At 44.4% G+C, this 20,593-nt stretch overlaps 1 protein-coding gene across 4 annotated transcripts in view; it reads left to right on the top strand.

The window, feature by feature from the left end:
- Window positions 1-5,406: 5,406 nt before the first annotated feature.
- LOC138608329 (glutamate receptor ionotropic, kainate 5-like) overlaps window positions 5,407-20,593 on the top strand; it is a 62,223-nt gene continuing 47,036 nt past the window's right edge. For all 4 annotated transcript variants that reach the window (XM_069680889.1, XM_069680890.1, XM_069680888.1 and 1 more), the window contains exons 1-2: window positions 5,407-5,515; window positions 17,783-17,947. In XM_069680889.1, the coding sequence (XP_069536990.1) occupies window positions 5,407-5,515; window positions 17,783-17,947 (274 nt within the window). The remainder of the gene's footprint in view (window positions 5,516-17,782; window positions 17,948-20,593) is intronic.

The raw sequence follows: 20,593 nt of genomic DNA, 5'->3' as shown, positions 1-20,593 counted from the left end.
CTCTTTATTCTAAACAACCTGCCTTCCAGCCTCATCAAAACAATGAACTCGAGGAGAGCGTGCAGAAATTAAACTAGAGGGGCACCGACAGCTGCACACTCAGGGCCAAGCCGCCTGTTCTAACACTCTGGAGTGCGAATGGGCTGAAACATCACCTTGGTATATCTAATGTTTGCTGCAACACATTAAGGCTGTATCTAAGTCTCCGTCAAACCAGTCCACCTGTAGATCTATGATTGGCGGTCTGCTTAGTAACAGCAAATGCATTTATAAAGACAAATCACACCAGCTGAACGATATTTTCATCATGAGTATGAAATGAACAGTCGTTCCCTCGTCTTTACTAAAATATATCAGAAGCCTAAACGTAACCTCCTGCAGGCCCAAGTGCAGCCCTGTTGTTAAGGTGTGCCATGCAGGGCTGACATAATTACACATTGAATTTGCACAGTAAACACTCTCTGCTGCTCAGAGTGTGTAATTATGATCCAGATTTGTCAGCAGCAGCTTCAGCAGCAGCACAGTATTAATTCTACCTGCAGAACTAATGAAATGTGATTCTGATGAACCTGCTGAACTGTGAGGCAGACGACACTCAACGTATGTAATTAGCTATTTAAACTCACATTTGCATTAAATTACCTCGGCGTGCCTCCATATGTTCACAGTTCACTCACACTTATGAATAAAACAGAGGAGTTGTATGCAAATGTTCCTGATCTGAGTCATCATTGGCTCAGGTTTATAGACCTGGCTGCAGCTGCTGAAGCGACACAGCGGGAGAAGTGCAAACTGAAATGAAAGGAGGAATTGGAGCAATAAAAGAGAGAGCGAAGAACAGATGGGGGTTGATTGGAAGAAGAAGAATGAAGAGTTGAGTTTCCTGCCATGTGACGCTTTTAATCCATTTTCTGGGAGAAAAAATAAAGCATTATCTAAAGCTCATCGCTCAGCGGCGGAGGTAAAGCAGAGGGATCCGTCATGGTGGCACCGGTGCTGAGACACTTATCGACAGACTAAAGTTTCATGGCACATAATTCATCAGATCATTTGGGAACAGCAGTGGGAGGTATCGACAGAGCAGATCGCCAGAGACCAGGAAAATAACACGTCAACAATAGAAGAAGTTTTTCTGAGATGGTTAGTGAAGGGAAAGTTTTTTCTTCCTTCTGTCTCTTCAAAGTTTTTTATCTTCTCGAGGTTTTTCTTTTGAACACGTGAACATGAAGATCTGTGAGCGGCCTCAGGAACAACAAGTGCTTCATGTTCAGGAAACACGAGCGGCTCAAAATGAGTCGGTGACTTTTTGTTTCGCCCTGGTCTCCTGGGTTACTGTTTCAGAATCACCACCACATGTGACGGTCCATGAGGGTCCATGAGGGTCCATGAGGGTCCAAGATGGTCCATGATGGTCCACAGTGGTCCAAGATGGTCCAAGATGGTCCATGAGGGTCCACAGTGGTCCATGAGGGTCCATGAGGCTCCATGAGGGTCCACAGTGGTCCATGATGGTCCATGATGGTCCATGATGGTCCAAGATGGTCCATGAGGGTCCACAGTGGTCCATGATGGTCCAAGATGGTCCATGATGGTCCATGATGGTCCATGATGGTCCATGATGGTCCATGAGGCTCCATGAGGCTCCATGATGAGGGTCCACAGTGGTCCATGATGGTCCATGATGGTCCATGATGGTCCAAGATGGTCCATGAGGGTCCACAGTGGTCCATGATGGTCCAAGATGGTCCATGATGGTCCATGAGGCTCCATGAGGCTCCATGAGGGTCCACAGTGGTCCAAGATGGTCCAAGATGGTCCAAGATGGTCCAAGATGGTCCATGATGGTCCATGAGGGTCCATGAGGGTCCACAGTGGTCCAAGATGGTCCAAGATGGTCCAAGATGGTCCAAGATGGTCCATGAGGGTCCATGAGGGTCCATGAGGGTCCACAGTGGTCCATGATGGTCCAAGATGGTCCATGAGGGTCCAAGATGGTCCATGAGGGTCCACAGTGGTCCATGATGGTCCAAGATGGTCCAAGATGATCCATGATGGTCCACATTGGCCTATATGGTCTATGATAGTCCAAGATGGTCTGTGATGGTCGATGGTGGTCTGTGATGGTCCAAGATGGAACATGATGGTCCATGATGGTCTATGATAGTCCATGTTTGTCCAGAATGTCTGCCAGCATTGGTAAAGGTCCATGATGGTCTATAATGGTCCGTGATGGTCCATGATGGTCCATGTTGGTCTATAATGGTCCGTGATGGTCCATGTTGGTCTATAATGGTCCGTGATGGTCCCTTGGTCCATGACTGTCCCCTAGCTGTGTCGACCTCTCCTCCTTTACTTAGAACTTCAGGAGCTGTGACTCTTTGGCTCCGTGTAATGAAATCATTTCCGTCTGTCACACGTTTGATGAGGAGCGCTGCTTCCCAACAATCAGTTTGCATAATCACACCGTGGGAAGACAAAGCATTCAGCTTGCAGCCCTTATCAACATGACACCTAATAATCAGTTTATATTATAACAATCAGTCATTTAGCTTAAAGAACGATTCAATCATCATTATCATCATCATCCGTATCACTAATAACAGAAGCTCTCTCTCCTCACCCCTCTCCCCCTTTCATTGGAGGCTGTTATCTTTCACTCTTCATCTCTCCGCCATCGAGCTCGTCCCCATCGACTCGAGCCAATTTAAATTCCATTTGAGAATCTCATTTAAATTCATGTGGGACGCCTCATTGGCGGGGCGGCGATAAACATTTAGCGCGGGCGGGTTAACCAAATCAAGAAGGTGTTGTTGGGGGAGGAGGTGGAGGAGGAGGGAGCGTTAGAGGAACGTTACTGTCCAGGCAGAGATGAAAAGATGGACCAGTTGCATGCTGGGATTGAACAGGGTTTGCTGTGTCTCTGTGTTGTTGCTCTGATAACTTGAATGCAAACATGGAAAACACAAACACTCGCGTTGGCTAATGAAAAAATCTCGCTTCAGTCTCTCTAATCTACTTTGAAGATTTGGACTGGTTTCGTCATGCTCGCTCGCTCAGCCATTTTAAATCTCTCTCTCCCTCTGCAGCATGTGACCGTCTCTTCTTCTCTCTCACTTTTGTTCTCTAATATTTCCTTTCATGCTCTCTTCTCCCGTCTGTGCACCTCTTCTCTGTTGCCATCTCCTCCCTCTTATGTTTGCATTTTCTCTGTTCCTCCTCCTCTCCTTTTCTCTGTTCTCTAATCTTCTCATGCTGTCTCTCTTGCTTTTCTCTGTAATTAAACACGCGCACACAATCACATGTAACCTGCGATGACACCACCTGTGTCTGCAGCAGGCTTTACAGCTCATTCAAATCACGTTCTTCCTCCACTCAGAGCGACAATGAAGCTGATGAATCTTTTCTTCTTTGTTGTATTTTCATAATCAAACAACAAAACCTTTGATCACAGCCAGCATGTGTTCAGCAGCTGAAAAGGAAACATACACTTACACGTTTGCAATAAAGACACGCTTGTTTGTTTTACTTGGAAGAATAAGTAACACGTGGTTAAGATAGTATGTTGGCGGCAGATGTTTGCGTATGTTCAGGCACCAGAATGACCTGCATATGTTTCATAACCAAAGCTTGTTTCTTACATTCCTGAATAGGCGAAGTTGACGACTGGTTTCACACGGGGATTGAACCCTGGTCTAGTTAAAATCGTGACGTGCGGATTCTTTAATAATTGCACTTTTATTCTCCAAGTAGCAACTTTGACTTCCAGTGTTTGCCTAAAAGACGGCTTGTATTCTTCCACCTCTTTCTCGTTTGAAGTCTCCAAAGGGAGGACATCGTTGTTTCTTTGAAGCTTGTCGCAGCTGGATTTGTACAATATTATCCTGACGGCAGCTCTACCTGTTAACCAGGTAACATGAATCCTGCTCTGCTTCACTGTGAGCTTGATTAAATGTCTTTCAGGATCACACGGAGGCCTGAGATAAAAATAGCCACAGGTTAATAACAGCTGTCGCGTCTGTGTGTTCCCTCTGGAACTCCTGTGCAGGTATTTTCATTTATTAGTTTATGGAGTCAGGCGGAGACGTGGTGATTACAGGAGGTCAGCAGAGGACTAATAAGAATGATAATGATGCTTTAGCCGGTGCAATAAAACAAAGCAGAGTCAGACAAGGACAGCATATACATGCCACAGTCCTGAGAGGAGGCCTGATTAAAACATTATGATAAAACAATCAGAAACTAATCTCTGTAGGTGAGCGGGGTGTGTTCATGCTTTAAAGCAGTGACCAAGGACGGCGAGGTGTGGTGTGACATATCCTGATACAACTGCAGGAAAAAATGCGTCTATACTTTATACTTAAAGCTCCTGTGAGGAGTTTTTTAATGGTTCTGAAACAGACTGGAATTAATTCTGATGACTCTGTTTGAGCTACAAAAGCAAACCAGACCATCAGAGACAAGATCGATTATTTCTGTCTAGTTATTTGTAATGGCTGAAAGCGTGGGGGGCTGGGGGGGTGTAGGTGTCAGACAAAGCGATTAACTGCACGCTGCCTTTGTTAACATTTTCCAGAGCGAACATGTACAGTGAGTGACACATGTGACTGTTAAAGAAAGCAGGAGGAGATGTTTTGTTATAAACCAACACTTACGAACAGGACAAAAGCAGCAAAGACATGAGAGGTACGGCTTTGTCCACAGGGGGCGCCAAAATCAACACAAACCAAAAGTTCCTCACAGGAGCTTTAAGCAGTATTTACGTGATATAAAATAATATGAAAATAATATAGATGTTTTTATATTTATAAAATATCTTTACCTTGGAATATGCCTTAATTGATGGTAACTTCCTAAATGGGTAATGAGTCCTCCTGCCCTGCAGGTGGCAGTACATGCAGCAGGGACACCACACAGAGATAACTTGTTTTGGAAACAGATTTTTAGTATTTACACAAAAAAATATTTTTTTCAAGCGTGAAAAATAGTGCAGCGTCGGAGGGAGACGGAGGGAAATCATTTTAAAGTCCCATCGTTTTTTTTTAATTTTTAAATTTTTAAGGTTTTTCTTTGACATGGCGAGTCTTATTTTGAAAGTGTGAGTCATGTGAGTGTGTGCTAACAAATGTAATGTATGAGAAGAGGCTAACAGGCTAGAATCTTAGCTCTGTACTGCACCTGAGATGCTAGCTGAACGTTGTGTGTTTACACAGCAGCCGTGAATCTGCTTTTTTTACTGGCTCAACTTGTGATAAATGACTGTAAAATGTGTTCAATTCAAGACTCTATATGTGATAAGTGAGACGACACAGTATGATATATTATAGATGTGGTAGTAATGAGTCCTCCTGTCCTACAGGTGGCGGTACAGGCAGCCAGCAGACCATTCTCCATGAGGAGCAGTGGAAGATGCCGGCTCTGCCAGCACTGCTGCTGTCGATTTACGTCGCCGTCCTGCTGCTGACCATGGCACCGCTCTCCTTCAGCCAGGCCAACACCCTCTCTGCCGTCCGCATGGGTGAGTACAGTCACGAGACGTGGGTTTGAATCCATCATTGTGTGTTTGTCTGCAGTAAAAACAAAACTTCTGCTGCCAAAATATAATAATTTGTTGGTTTAGTTTCATCTTGAAATTACTGTTTAGAGGAATCTTCATACAGGGAGCCGTTAAAACAAATCTTGAAATTTACACGTCATTTAGATTAAAAGACATCTTGTCATGACTTCTGGGTGAGAAACATGTGCACTAACCACAGAGCCACCTTATACCAGCTGAGCTCGGTTTGAGACAACTGGTCGGTATCTTCAGTTATTGGATGGTACACCACTGACGACTGTTTCAATGTCATATAACCTTTCCCTTTACGTCGACTACAAACCGCTCTGCCACGCTACATTAAGACATTAGCAGCAACCTGTTTGTCTTGAGTGGTTGGTCTGGACTTAGGATTTATTTCTTTGAGTTCGAACTCGATTGGGACCTGAGAGTCTTGACCTATGACTTGATGGTCCCAACTTGATTGGATCAAGACTTGAAACCTGATTCAGGCTTGTTGATTGGCACTTGTTGATCTTTATCTGGGACCTGATTGGGTCTTCTGAGTCTTGGCGTGACTTCTTTGTTCTGACTTAGAACTTTACCTGTTCAAGACTTAAGACTTGGTTTGGACCGATTAATTGAAATGGAACTTGGACTTCCTTGCTTGAGCTGGTCTTGAGTTCGGACTTCTTTGGGACTTCTTGGTCTTCATTTCTTGTCTTGAGGCTTGAAAATTGATGGTTAAAACTTTGCACTTTATAGAGGCTTCTCGGTCTTGACCACAGACTGTATAAAAAGATGGACGACATGACAGCTCCCTAAAAGTGAAGCCAAACCCTCTCTATCGCCCCCTGCTGACTGGCTGCAGTATAGCTCATAAAGCCCGCCTCCTCCATGTTAACAGATGGGACATGAGTCAAACTATAAAATCAAAATACACGTCAAATACATTTTTCTCAAACATGGTTTCTGTCATTATAGTTAGTTCTTATCCTGCTGATTTATGTCCACGTGTTCATTTTTCTGACAAGTTTATTTTTAATTAATTATTTGATGCTGTCAAAATGATGATTGACAGCTCTGTTGACCAATACGGCTCCTGCAGCTGATCAGTTCCGGGTGAACAGAGCGGAGGACAATCCGCGAGTAGAAACGTAACTAAAACAATCACTACAGTCATTGAAGTTTCCATACCTGTGAACTTTAACCTCAGACCAACACAAGAAGCTGTTCTGCTGTTAAACACGCCGGCGTGCGGGATCCTTGCTGTTGTTTCGGTAAGTTAAGTGTGTGTTTGGGTTAGTGGAAGTGGCTACGGCCGCTTCACTCACCGATCTCTACTGCGCAGACTCTGGCTCCATATGACGTCACCATCACAAGATGGCAGCACCTATCTTTATATACAGTAATTGGTCTTCACAAGGAACTTGGTGAAAGTGGTTGGGCCTGACCTGGGACTATTTCATCTGAAACTGAAACATGTTGGTCTGGACTTAGAATTTCACAGAAACCCTTTGCTTGGGACTCGGTTGGGACATATTGGTCTTGCCTTAAGACTTCGTCAGGACTTAGTGGTCAAGACTTGAGTTGTATCTCTTGGGAATTAGTTGGGATCTGTTGGTCTGGAACTTGAACTTGGTCATTAGAAAAAGTTAAAAACTTAGGAGTCGTTGGTCTTCACTGGGACTTGTTCGCCTGGAATTGGAACTTGTTGGTCTTAACTTAGGGCCTGAATTAGGACATATTGGTCTCGATTGAAAGTTGTTGACTTGTTGCTCTTGACTTGGCTCTTGTTTGGGACATACTGGAATTAACTTAGGCCTTGTGAGTAGACTTAAACTGGGACATATTTGGGAACTTGATTGGGACTTGTTGGTCTGGACCTGGTACTTGTAAGTCAGTACTTGGCACCTTAAATGGACTGGTTGATTTTACATGCTTGTAGACAATCTGACAAACATTAGATTGAAATTGTGCCTGTTGCACAAAGCGTCACACTTTACCCAGAATCCTCTTGTCTCTATAAATAAACACACACTCTCTCTCTGTTGTACTACTCCTCCTCTCTCTGGTGTGTAAACGTGTTAACAGATCAAACACACTCCTCTGCATCGCCTCTATTTTTGAACCCTCCTCCTCCCTCGTTACTCCCCCGTTTTGTTGTGTTTGTATCGCTCCTCTCCGGTGTTTCCTCGTCATTTGTTTCTCCTCTCACCTCCCACCGCTGTCTCTGTTTGCCATCTTGATTCCTCTCACACCATCTCTCTGCTGTGTTTGTCTTCTTACGAGCCCCCCGAGGCTCGCCTTTGTCTCCACCGCTCGTTCGCACACTTTGCATTTCTTCTTCTCCTCTCTTCTTCTTCTTGTTGTTTTGTTTCTGTCCCAGGTTGAATCATTTGTAAATGCAAATGAACTGGATCAGGGAGTGTCTCGGTGACTTCCCAGCGTGCCTCGTGGCTCGGCCTGAGTGCCGCTCTGCTATCAGCCCCTCTGACTCCTCATCCTCATGGCGCCCTGCTGAGGAAGATTAACTCCAATGAAAGCAGAGACTTAAAGCAGGAAGTAAAAGTTCAGCTCTCTCCTCGCAGCAGATAACGCTTTTTTTCTTCCTGTTCATCCCTCAGCCCTGATGGCTCTGAGTTCAAATCCTTGTTGCTTTTATCACGCGGGGCTTCGGGTAAAAGCAGCGAGCACTTAGACGCAGGCTGCCATGGCACCCGCGGCTCGCCTGGCGAAGCGTAATGGCTCACCTTTCACACGTCCATTAATAACAGCTGACTACTTCACACAGACACACTGATATCTGACACACGCAGACGGTGAGGAACACACTCATTTCTTTCATGTCTGATAAGTGGAGTCATAAAGTAACATGAGTCACATTTTCACACTCACAGATGATTTGATGGAGAAAAAAGATCACATTCTGCTGCAGGCGGACACGACACGATTAACTGACGGAGGGAAAATCAAGAATTCATCTTTACAGAGTTGAATTTGAATCATTAGAAAAAGAAAGTCGGACTTATTTTAAACATTTAATGTTCAGATTTAAACTGTGTCAGTCCGTCTCTGAATACGTCATGAATACGTTTGTCGCTCTAAGCTCATTGGTTCCTCCTAAAGATGAGATATAGAAACATCCCGCGAATAAAAAGTTAAATGTTATTTCTTTCAGCAGCTGCACTCTTTAATGTTTATATGAAAAACAATACACAAGCAAAGACTGCATTTGTTGGGGACTATTTTCAGCGGCGGATGTATCCACATTCAGTACCCTAGTGAGTATTTTTGGGACAGCAGGACTTAATATATCCTAATGTTTTCTTGACATTATTCATTATTTAAATGTGTAATCAGTGTCCCTTCATTCAGTGTTAAAAGCTTGATCCAGTCTAAAGTCGTTAATTTACATTTAGGTGGTTTTCTTTTATTGCCGCCGATAATATTTTTACATTTCTGGGTCAAATAAACGTAACAACTCGATGTTCTTCCAGAAGACTGTCGCTAAACTAAGAATAAGATCGAATGGTTGGAGTTGTTGCAGGAACATTTAAACAAAGAATCCAGCTCGTCCAGCTGTTTGTGTTGGTTTAAACTTTAAGCTCAGGTTTGTGAATATTTCCTTTTAGCAGCACTCCTCTCTTCAGGTGGCGGAAAATCCACTTTAGTTCCACTCCAACACACTCGGCTGTAACAAACATTTCAAGGTTCAGGATTCAGTGAAATAAAAAGGCCTGTGAGTGTTTCTGTCATTCAAGGACTACCTGATGGGAAACAGCAGTCGAACGCTGGAACAGTTTGTCCTGCGGTGGACACCGTAGAGCTGATTTACCTGCTGCTGCAACATCAGGCGATCATCAGGATGTAAACCGGATCTGTCGGACAAACATCAGAACAAAAGATACAACAACGGACTGCTCTCTTATTTTCAATGTTTCTTTATAGTAACATTTCACATGTAGTCCTCCTGATCCTGAACCCACCAGAACAGTACGAGAGAAAAGTACTTTATGAGCCCCGACACAGAAAAGAGTCAAGTTAGACAATGTGCCCGATGAAAAGGTTTATCTCTGTAGGGATCCTTTCTGTCATGTTGTCACACACTTAGAATAACAATCTGAGCCTGTCAGTGGAAACAACAAGAACTTTTAGTGGACGACCTTTGACCCATCAAGGATTATGTTGCAGCCATTACAGCCTGTTTCACTGCTGCAGGATGAACACATCTACTGGAGACACTCACACACTTTTCTGCTAATTATCATTTACACCCCAAAATATGTTTAAAAAGAAAAGAAAATAGGTTACTTGTATACTTGTTTGAAAATGAGTTCATGCTCTGTTTCTCTTTAAATATTAGAGCGAATCATTCCTTCATGGACCCTTGTATACCAGCCTTCAACAATCTCTCTGTTCGCCCAAAAGACAGGGGCAGTTATTTATGTAACAAAGCAGCAGCCCTGTGTGCCCCGGTGAATCATATTTACAAGAACATCTGTACAAACCGCGGCCTCAGGCACATCCAGGATTTCAGCATCTTAGCCGTGAACTCAGACCTCCAGAAAGGCCATTATAAGCAGCTCTTCACAAGAGCAGCAATCACACCTCAGAACAGGACTCATGACTCAGCTGTAATTATCAATCACATAGGTTTAACGAGCAGATTCATCGCTGTCACGCTGGGAGACGACCCAGAATGCATCAGAGACGCTGACTGTAATTAGAGCGGCTTTGTGTGTGTGTGTGTTGCAGGTCTCCGGCCGAGCCGCCACGCCAGCTCACAGGTCAATAAACCCCAGCCTGATGGTGATTAGTTATCAGAGGAGCTGAAACGAGCAGCAGTCAATCTGCGAATCAGACGGCATCACCGCAGAGAAACAGGAGACTGATGATGTTCTAATAATACATCTGTGCATCAATAAGTCATTTCCCACAGAGAAACTTCCAAACACAGCAGGACGTTTGTTTTTCATTAGAAGTTTGACTTTAGGGGCCACAGGAGAGCGTTTGTGTTCTCAAATAACATCTGTTACCGATCGAGCACTCGTCCTCTCTGCTGCAGACAGCTGGGACTTCATCAAGTTCTGCGATGACGTCACTTTGTTTACGTTTCAGGCGGTGGGGAAACGCACGGGCCTCTGCTGGTTTCATCACAACAGGGAAGGAAACTCTGAGCAGGGTTGCCAGGTCTGTGTGACAAACCAGCACAATCCTAGAACTCAAAATATACTCCTGCCAAACCGGCTTTTGTGAGAGGAGGGTGTTTTATTGATCAAAAAGAATGTACAAACAACATGGCATAGACATTTCTGAACATCCAAACGTAAATAGAGTAAATAACTTTATAGGGCTTTTCTTGTAAACTGTATTCTTCAGGAAAACGTAGAAGTTTCTTTGCATTTCCAGTTTTCATAACTTTTCTTTGTGTAAGAAAGAAACTCAAGGAATATACTAAACTTGGGTACGACTAGAAGTACTTAGATTTGTGTTCATGGAATTTTCCAAGGATGACATCATTGTTCACCAAGAAATCATTGTTCTTATTTCCCATAACAAGAACATATGAAATGACCTTTAACAAACATTGTTCTAGCTGGAACATTCTGGGGTAAAGCCTGTCATACATTCAAATATAATCAAAATGTATTTGATTAATTTTTTTGATTGCCCTGTTTGATTGCCATTGAAAAAGCAGAAGACACATCTTGATATTCTCTCCGTGTAAGTCACAAAGATTCGACCTGCTAAACTAATGTCCCTCAACAAAGTTAAGTTTAGATTGAATCATTTATTATTTTCCACACGTTCCGATTTTCACTTTCAACAGAATCTTTGGATTTAAGTTTATACTCCCAAATACTTTACAGTGCGGTGTTACACCTATGATGCTAAAAATAAAGGATTTCTATTCATAGATTATTCATGACGTTTTCATGCAAAATAGATCTACCCAACCAGTGGACACATTTTCCACCCACAGCGACACACAAAAGTAGCCCAATTCTGCAGGAAAACTGCCGACCTGGCAACCCTGACTCTGAGCTAACACTGCTGCAGGGTTAGCATGTTAGTTAGCTTGTTAAGTACATAGGAATGAGAAAAATGGCCGCCGTGTGACTATGGTCAATCCCTCGTTGCAGTAATGTACAGGTGAACCTCCGGCCTGTGTGACATCACTTGTGGGCGTGGTTACAGGCTGTGTTTGGAGGACTGTGTGACAGTGCACAGGTGTTGTGTACTGATGCACACTGCTGACTTTTAGTGTAGAAAATAAGAGTATGAAATAATCCTCAGCGTGCAGGTAGTTCCTCCTCAGGCCAGATTAAAAATCAAGTTGAGCATAAATATCTCAGCATCAGTGTCCTTCAGCTGCCGCTAAAAACCTGCGTGACTTATTTCCCCCTGTGCGATCAGTCATTCTGAAGGATTCATTAAGTTCACTTCATCAATAAAACCTCTAAACTACGGAGAACCAGTGTGTACAAATCAGTTTGTCACCGCAGGACGGATGTAACATTAATCCTTTACAAACCAGCTCAAAGTGCAGTTTTCACTTGAATGAATGAAGTCGTTTTGTGAGTGAAGGCGTCGCTTTTATTTCAAAAGGAGGAATGTCAATCTGAATATTAATTTATTCCCTTTTAGAGGAGGAACTTTGTCGTCCTCTGTCCGACCTCAGAGCCTGTGAGAGCCAAATGTTGAAGCTCAGAAACGTCACAGACTTTTATTTACTCAAATTAAAGGTAAAAACTGTGATGAGAAAAGAAGAAAGGACTCTTAAACGCAGCGGAGAGAAACGACCCAGCAGAGAAACGAGATGTAAACACGCTGTGAGCTGGCCCGCAGCTTAATCTGAAGGATTCTGCCGTTTGAGAACAGCAACGTTTTTTACCAACAGGCCCTGCAGCTCGTCTTAACAAAGGATCTCTGCTAAATGACTGTAAAACTACATCTGCAGGCTTCTTCTCTCATGTGAATGATTTGTTGTTTTTGCAGATGTAGCAGAGCTTGTTCTGAGACTTTGACACCAAAGCATGAATATTTCAAGATGCTGAATAAAAGTCGTTACCGCCTTTTAAATTGTATATGAATCATAATAATGTGACAGAAGGAGAATTTTACTCGCTTTGGTAAGAGGTTGTTTTTGTTGTTTTCTTATGACAATGATTTAGCTTCTTATTAATCTCTATAAACAAACATCTGCAGTAAGTTCAGCTAACAATCTGTTCTAGATCAAAAATTCAACTTGAGACAAATCTGTTTGATGCTATGAAGCGAAAGTGTTTTCCTGACTTCCCTGAAGGCATCATAAATGATGGCTCCACCCTCCGTCTCGTGTTACAGTAGTTTCCTTCTCCTCTTGAGGACAGACCTGACAAAGCTTCATGTTGTTCCTAATCTGCATCATGATGTTGTTCTTTCAGCAAACTGAAGAGCCGTTAGTTAAAGTTTCTGTTTGGGCTTCATCCCGCTGCAGTCAGCCAGAGTGCAGCCTCTGTGTTACTTCCTGTTTACAGTGAGACGAAACAGAAATCTTTGAGATAACGTCTTTAAATACACAAAGGACAGTTAGGAGCTGCTCACACCTGCAACAATATAAAACACTGTGCTGAAAATGATGCTTTTAAACCGTTTGTCTCACACTGTAAAGAATATTTAACGTTTGGAATCAGACCCAGCATAAAGGTCTGCAGCACATTAGCAACTCTGTGACGCTGAAAGCTAACTTCATGCTAACATGCTAATGTTTTAGTAACATGTGCATCATGTTTATTATCTTAGTTTGGCATGTGCTAATGCTAATATGTTATAATAATATTATAATTAGAATTTTATTAGAATATTTTAATAATATGTTGGTTGAGTTGCTCTTAGCTTTGCACAACAAACCAAACAAACCAAAGAAATGTTTTGACCTGATGGTGGCGCTACATGAAAAGTAAGACAACCACCAAAGTTATTACTCTTCACCCTGAGGGGATGTTAGTTTTATCACTATGCAACAGTTGTTAAAGTTCAGTGTGGACCGAAGAGAAGAGTCGTCCCTGGAGCCGCGTGGCTCCAGCGAGTGGAAACAGGATGCAGGGTTAATGTGACAGTCAGACACAAACAGACTGAAGGAGAGACAGCAGGAGCCGCCGCTCTTTTTTTATCTGCAACAACTGAATTCTTCCGGGAACAGTTTTCCCGCCACATCGCAGCTCTGCACTTAAACCAAATTTTCTGGGCGGGCCGCTCCGAGTACAAATCAATGTAACTGTTAAAACACAGGCACACACTCGCACACACACACACGGGGCGATGTGTGCACAGAGGAGTGTTGTTTGCTGAGAGGACACCGGCCTCCAGAGGATTCAGCGCTGTGATTCAGCCTCGGGCAGACGCAGCCATTTGTTGTTTTTAGTCTCTGTTTTGTCTTGTCTCGTTGAATCTGTCGACCTACCTGCACCCCCCAGAGTCCACTCCTCCTCACTCGTATCACAGAACGTCAAAAACATGAAGCTCAGAGGTGGAAGTGACAAGAAAACCTGTTCGTCGATTTTTGTGAAGTCACACCGCCTCCAGGGGTGAAATAAAATCAGTCTGCGGAGCTCCGAGGGCCTCGATAAAAGCCGCTTTATCGTCGTGTCTCAGGTTAAATCCAGAACAAAACACAGCGGCGGCGCTCCGACTCGCTCCACAACCTCTTTACATAAATACAAGATGACGTTTGTGCACTGGCGGGCAGGAAGACGGCAGCGTTTCAGCAGCCGGGTAAAAAGTGAAACAGCATAATTTGATATTAAGTCTGAGTGCGGCTCGTTGTGCAGCTCAGAGAGGGTAAACAGAGCCGTCAGGAGGTAATTTACAGGAAACAGAAGGCAACACAAAGAGAGGAATAAAGACGGCAAACTAGTTTATCACAAACTGCAACAGCTGTGGTCGGAGCCTCCAAACGCACTCAGTGAAGGAAGTGAAACGTGAATTAAAATGACACCAGGATGAAAGTTTGCAGAGGGAAGATACTTAGCGTGAACAGGCTCCTCAGATATGGCAGCTAAAGTCTGAGAGTCCAGGTACCCCTCAGGCCAAAGCTGCATTTGCATTTTTCCATGTTCGTTTTAGTGATAATAAAAAGCACTCAACTTGGTGGTAATGAGGGGCGCTGGTTTGTTCTTGTTCAACACGTCGTTCTGTGAGGTGACGTTAGGTTAGGGTAAACATCACGAGGAAGGCTGGAACAATACGGAGCGTTTACTTGAGGATTTACACGAGACTTGAACCCTGATTTCTTGGGCAAAGATTCTGTGATGTTTGGCCCATCGTTCTCCCCTGACCTCTGACCCCTACTTATCATCTTACACTGCCGCAGACGGGCCTATCTTACATTTCGTTCAGTTGGTAGCCTGTGCGTCTGTATTATTACCGATGGCTTCACTGTTACCGCCTCCACACACGTCCGTAGCCTTGCTGTCATCTCTGATCGATCCCTCTCTTTTGAACGTCACGTCAACCACATCTCAGAAACGGCCTTTTCCCATCTCAAACACACAGCCCGTCTTCGCCCCTCCGTCTCGTTCTCAGCAGCCGGAACATTCACGCATTCATCACCTGGCGACTGGACTGCTGCAGCAGCATCTACGGCACCTCCTCCAACATCCTCAACAAACTACAATACATCCAAAACTCTGCCGCCCATCTTCTCACCCACACCCACACCAGAGATCATATCACCCCAGTCCTTCTGAACCTCCACCGGCTCCCCACCCAACAAAGAATCCGATTTAAAATACTCCTCATCGCCTACAAGGCCCTCCACAACCTAGCCCCCCCCACCTCACTGACCTCCTTCACAGATACACTCTCTCCTGTTCAGTTCAGTTTAAACATTTTAAACTGACTCGTTGGTTTAAAGTAAAAGAGTTCACTCTTCATACTCCTCGACCTGACATCAACGGCACGTCACAACAAGAAGAGGACACGGTCAGTAAACGATGCATGAGGTCACATTAAAGCGAAGTTAATCTTGATGAGCTGGAAACAAAAATGGCCGCTCAGAGCGCCTCACATTACAAAGAGAGCGAGAGGAGTTCAAGTGTTTGACCGTCTGAGATCAGCTCATCTTCTCTGCCTGCAGCCTGTGTGTGTGTGTGCGTGTGTGTGTGTGTGTGTGTGTGCGCGTGTGTGTGTGTGTGGTCGCAGTGACCCACAGTAACAGATATATAAACAGAGATAGTGTTTGAACACTGCTGAGGCACTTGAGGAAGACTCTTTATCTGGCCTCTCATCTTCATCCCCCTCCCCCTCCTCCTCCTCCTCCCTCCCTCCGAGCACAGGGCATTCTGGGAAGATACTGAGCTCTACCTGTCGGTGTTTAGTCCCAAACATCAGACATCTTTTTCCCGATAAGACAGAGAGTGTTTGAGAGTTCCTTCTTGTTTCTTCTCCCACTGCATGTCAGAGGGAAATATTCTACTTGTTACTTTATTGACGTTGATCTGACAGATACAGTTAGTGTTGGCTCAAACTGTCAGCCGGCTCTGAGTTTGTTACGTGAACACACAGGCTACATGTTTGATGTGCAGAGAAGAGCCTCTCACAGGTGGACAATCTAAACTCACTATTGGATTGCTGGAAACACACTGACACAAGATGAGGAAGGACTTCAGAGCTTTACTGCATGAGCATGTGTATGTAAGGTAAACACATGACTACAGATACAACTTCAACAAGAAGTGAAAATCCAAAGAAGAAGAAACAAACTCGACGCTCAGATGAAGCAAACAGTCTGAAAAGGAAAGCGACCGTCAGCCAGGAAAATCAAGAGTTACAACCGGAGCCGACCGTGGACGTCCGGTTAAACTGGGAAGTGTCCTTGTGTAATTACTGTGTGTCGCCATCAGGATTTATTCTAGTCATCAAAGTGTTTTTAAGAGGCTGGACTTAAAACAGGATTAAATAGACATAAAACAGAAGTGTAAGCCGACAGCTCTAACAGATCTAAACATCCTTCGTGCAAAAAGACTTTTTCTAGATTGAAAATAAAAGGTCGCTCGTGATTTTGTTCGGTCTAAAGCCGATTTGAGAAACTGTTTCGTAGTTAATAAAAGGACTTGTCGGGAGTCACGGTTGCCCCGGGGGAAGACGCTGTAGTTTCTCTCGAGGTCTCTGATACATTTACACGTCAGTCAAATCGTGTCTGTTGCTACGTCGTCGTATTCCTGGAGAGTTTCCCCACACCAAGTAGCTTCAGAGAGCAACACGAACCATCTGGCTCTGTTTGTATTTTCCTAAACTGCAGCAGTCTCAACAGTCTCTCTGAAGGACACGATGAATCGCCTCCTAGTTCGCCCCGGGAGGCGTAAATTATTAAAGAAACACTAATCTAATCCCGAACAGACCCGAGCAGCAGCAGAATCACAGTTCCTGCTTGTTACTGAGTCTCAGCAGCACATTCACTTTGATTTCTACTCTTGTTGTGTGCTGTGTTTGCTCGGCGGCGATACAGCTCGGTGTCCGCTGAAAGATGCGTCTTAAAGCTCCTCGTCAAGTCCTGCGTCCTTTCTATGTTCTCCTCTGGGCTGAAACAAGAGAGACACTCTCCTTGTTTCTGTACCATCAGTATTTAAAGCAGCGAGTCAGCGTGGAGGTGCTGACAGGAATAAACATGGCAGCTGTTTCTGTTTGCAGCCAGCGGGTACTTTTTCTTCACTCGTGTAAGAAATAGAAACGATGACGAGTGCTTTTTGCTTGAAGTTCAAGGACGAGTGTCGAATCTATTTGTGTCAGTGCTGCTGATGTTTGCTCGTCCCACGCTCCGCACAGGTTCTGTTTCACCTGGCTGAGATCCAATCGTGACTGCACCGCCTCCACCTGTAGCAGACGGAGGATTGTGTCTGGATTAGTACTGATCTGAGCACACCTTGTGTTTACAAAGTACACGCTGCCAGAATGACGTCCCTGAGGATCAATGAAGTGCATCTATCCTCCTTCTTGTGTTCTGTGGTGTTTTTAGCAAATCAAAGCCGTCAGGTGGGCTCAGCCTGCAGCAGAGCAGCTTCTTGTGTCGGTCTGAAGCAGATATTCATGCTTATGGGAAGTTACTGTCGTGTTAGTGTTAGTGTTATGTCTCCTCTATAGAGCTGAAAGAGAAGCAGCTGATCAGGAGCACCAGGTGTGTTGGTAAAGCTACCTCCACATGAAGGACACACGTTTCTCTTCTTCCTTTACCTAACCTTTACCTTTCCCATTCTCTCCCTCCAGCGGCCATTTTGGACGATCAGTCAACGTGTGGTCGCGGTGAGCGTCTGGCGCTGGCTCTGGCGAGGGAGAACATCAACAGTCTGATGGAGGGCCCGTCTGAGGCGAGGGTGGAGGTGGACGTCTACGAGCTGACGAAGGACTCCCAGTACGACACCACCGACACCAGTAAGTCCCCGCCCTCTCCATCCTCTCCTTCCTCTCCTTCCTCTCCATCCTCTCCTTCCTCTCCTTCTTCTCCTTCCTCTCCATCCTCTACATCCTCTCCTTCCTCTCCATCCTCTACATCTCCTCCTTCCTCTCCATCCTCTCCATCCTCTCCTTCCTCTCCTTCCTCTCCTTCCTCTTCTTCCTCTCCATCCTCTACATCCTCTCCTTCCTCTCCATCCTCTACATCTCCTCCTTCCTCTCCATCCTCTCCATCCTCTCCTTCCTCTCCATCCTCTCTTTCCTCTCCTTCCTCTTCTTCCTCTCCATCCTCTCCTTCCTCTCCTTCCTCTCCTTCCTCTTCTTCCTCTCCATCCTCTCCATCCTCTCCGTCCTCTTCGTCGTGCAGCTGTTCGGCTGACATTTTCAGCGAGCACTCGGCGAGAGGAAGCAGAGCAATAAAACATCAGCCTTCATTAAGCAGCAGGTCAATAGAGCAGCAGGTGTGAGTGTTTCCTTCACGCTCTGTGAAGCTGCACTTTAAACACCACACGTGTTAAGCTGAGCAGGACAGCACACGCGAGCCACAGTGAAGAGTTAGATGTGCTTTAAAACACCTGAAGACACTGGAATCAATAAGAACACCTCTTAGTATGGATCGAGAATACCTCAAGCCACTGAAAGTGTAACGTAACTTTGTGGAGCCTCTGTCGCAGCAATCTGTGCTCAAAGACCTGTTGAGTTAGATTTTTTAGTTGTCCCTGCATCCATTCATTAATTTGGAACACAATATCTCAGGAACATCAGAAGGGAATGTCTTCAGATTTACGTGGACTAAAGGATGAACTCTCTGCCTCTGTGATTCTTACAAAATTTCACATCTGCTGTCGGAGAAAAGAGTTGTCCGACAATCTTCTACTCTGCAGAGTAACACACACAGAGAGAGAGAGGAACAGGGACATTCTCTGGTAATATGTCCCTCCTTATAATGATTGTGTGGTTTTCCCTTTTAACTGACCTGAGACATATTTTTCTGCATATTTTGAATCCAGTGGATTAAAAGATGAAACAGTTGTTGGATTCCTTCAGCAGCCACAAAACAGGCTGTAATGGCTGCAACGTAATCCCTGCTGGGCCAATGTGTCGGACCATATTACGTCCTCCGAAAAGTTCTTGTTGTTTCCACTGACAGGCTCAGATTGTTCTTCTAAGTGTGTGACAACATGACAGAAAGGATCCCTACAGAGATAGACCTTTTTGTTACAGAGGAAGATGATTGTTTTAACCACACACAGACGTTACATCGCTCTCTGCAAACACACCAGACTCCATTCAGAAAAACACTGATTTTACCTCTCAGAACACCGGAGCTGCTGGTCCTTGACTGCCTTTATGCGTTAGTTAGTTAGTTAGTTAGTTGGTTTTTATTTGACTCTGACGTTCAAAGTGGTTAGTCACAACCAGGACAATATTTATGCAATATACAAAAAAATGACCAATGGAGGCAGCAGAGCAGCAGCTCCTGTGTTCTGCAAAGTAAAATCAGTGTTTTTCTGAATGGAGTCTGGTGTGTGTGCAGAGAGCGATGTAACGTCTGTTTGTGGTTAAAACAATCATCTTCCTCTGTAACAAAAAGGTCTATCTCTGTAGGGATCCTTTCTGTCATGTTGTCACACACTTATAATAACAATCTGAGCCTGTCAGTGGAAACAACAAGAACTTTTAGAGGACGACCTTTGACCCATCAAGGATTATGTTGCAGCCATTACAGCCTGTTTTGTGGCAGCAGGCTGAAGAAATCCACTGGAGCAGTTCTAAAACTCATTGCGCTAAAATCTGTAAAAACCAAAAAAGGGTCAAGGTTTAAAACCTTCAGATTGACCCTTTAATCTGATTGAAAAGCGCCTGTGAGGAACTATTCAGGGCTGGTTGTGTGAAAGTGATCAGTGGTCCTCTCGTCTCACTGACGACCTTCTGCTTGGACACGATGAAGCAGACGTACAGACAGAAGGACAGGCGAATGACGGCAGTGTTTTACACATTCAGAGGGCGTAGCGTCGCTGTGGAGCGAGGTCATCGTGACCGCAGAGCTCACAGCGTTCTGCACGAGCAGCTGCTCCCGATGTCCATCGATTATGAACTGCCGGCGGCTCAGAGAGAGACTTCCCGACGGAGGGGCAGTTAATGTTTTCTGTCAGAGCACACACACAGACACACACGCCGAGAGGAACCTGGCACACATTGTACAGTACAAACGATGCATTATGTACATGGATGAACCTCCAAACCAAACGACCATAATAAAAGCATCCACACGGATTCAGACAGAAACGATCACATCCATCCTGCTCTTTGGTTTAAATCCTCACGACAAAAAAAACAACTCATTTTTGTGTTTTAGCTTCGAGCTGGATTCAGCCTCGTCTTCTGAAGGTCGCATCGTGTTACCTCGAAGCTCGGTTTGTGTATTACCCGCTGAGTGAGAGGATTTTTTCTGTTCCTTTAATAAATACAAAAATAAGCAATTTAAAAACCAAAGGTGTCCTCCGACTCTGAGTGGAGCTGCTGACATGGAGAGGAGTTCTGAGAGAAGGTTAATGTGCTGAAATAATTCTTTCCTTTTTAATGTTTATGTTATTTATTGTTTTCAGGTCTCATTGAAACGAG

Source organism: Semicossyphus pulcher, unplaced genomic scaffold (assembly GCF_022749685.1).
Source record: "Semicossyphus pulcher isolate SPU_LCO1_2020_fin unplaced genomic scaffold, fSemPul1.0.p SCAF_5, whole genome shotgun sequence".
NCBI classification, from domain to species: domain Eukaryota; kingdom Metazoa; phylum Chordata; class Actinopteri; order Labriformes; family Labridae; genus Semicossyphus; species Semicossyphus pulcher.
Note: the sequence above shows the minus strand (reverse complement) of the source record. Positions and strands in the feature narration are given on the sequence as shown.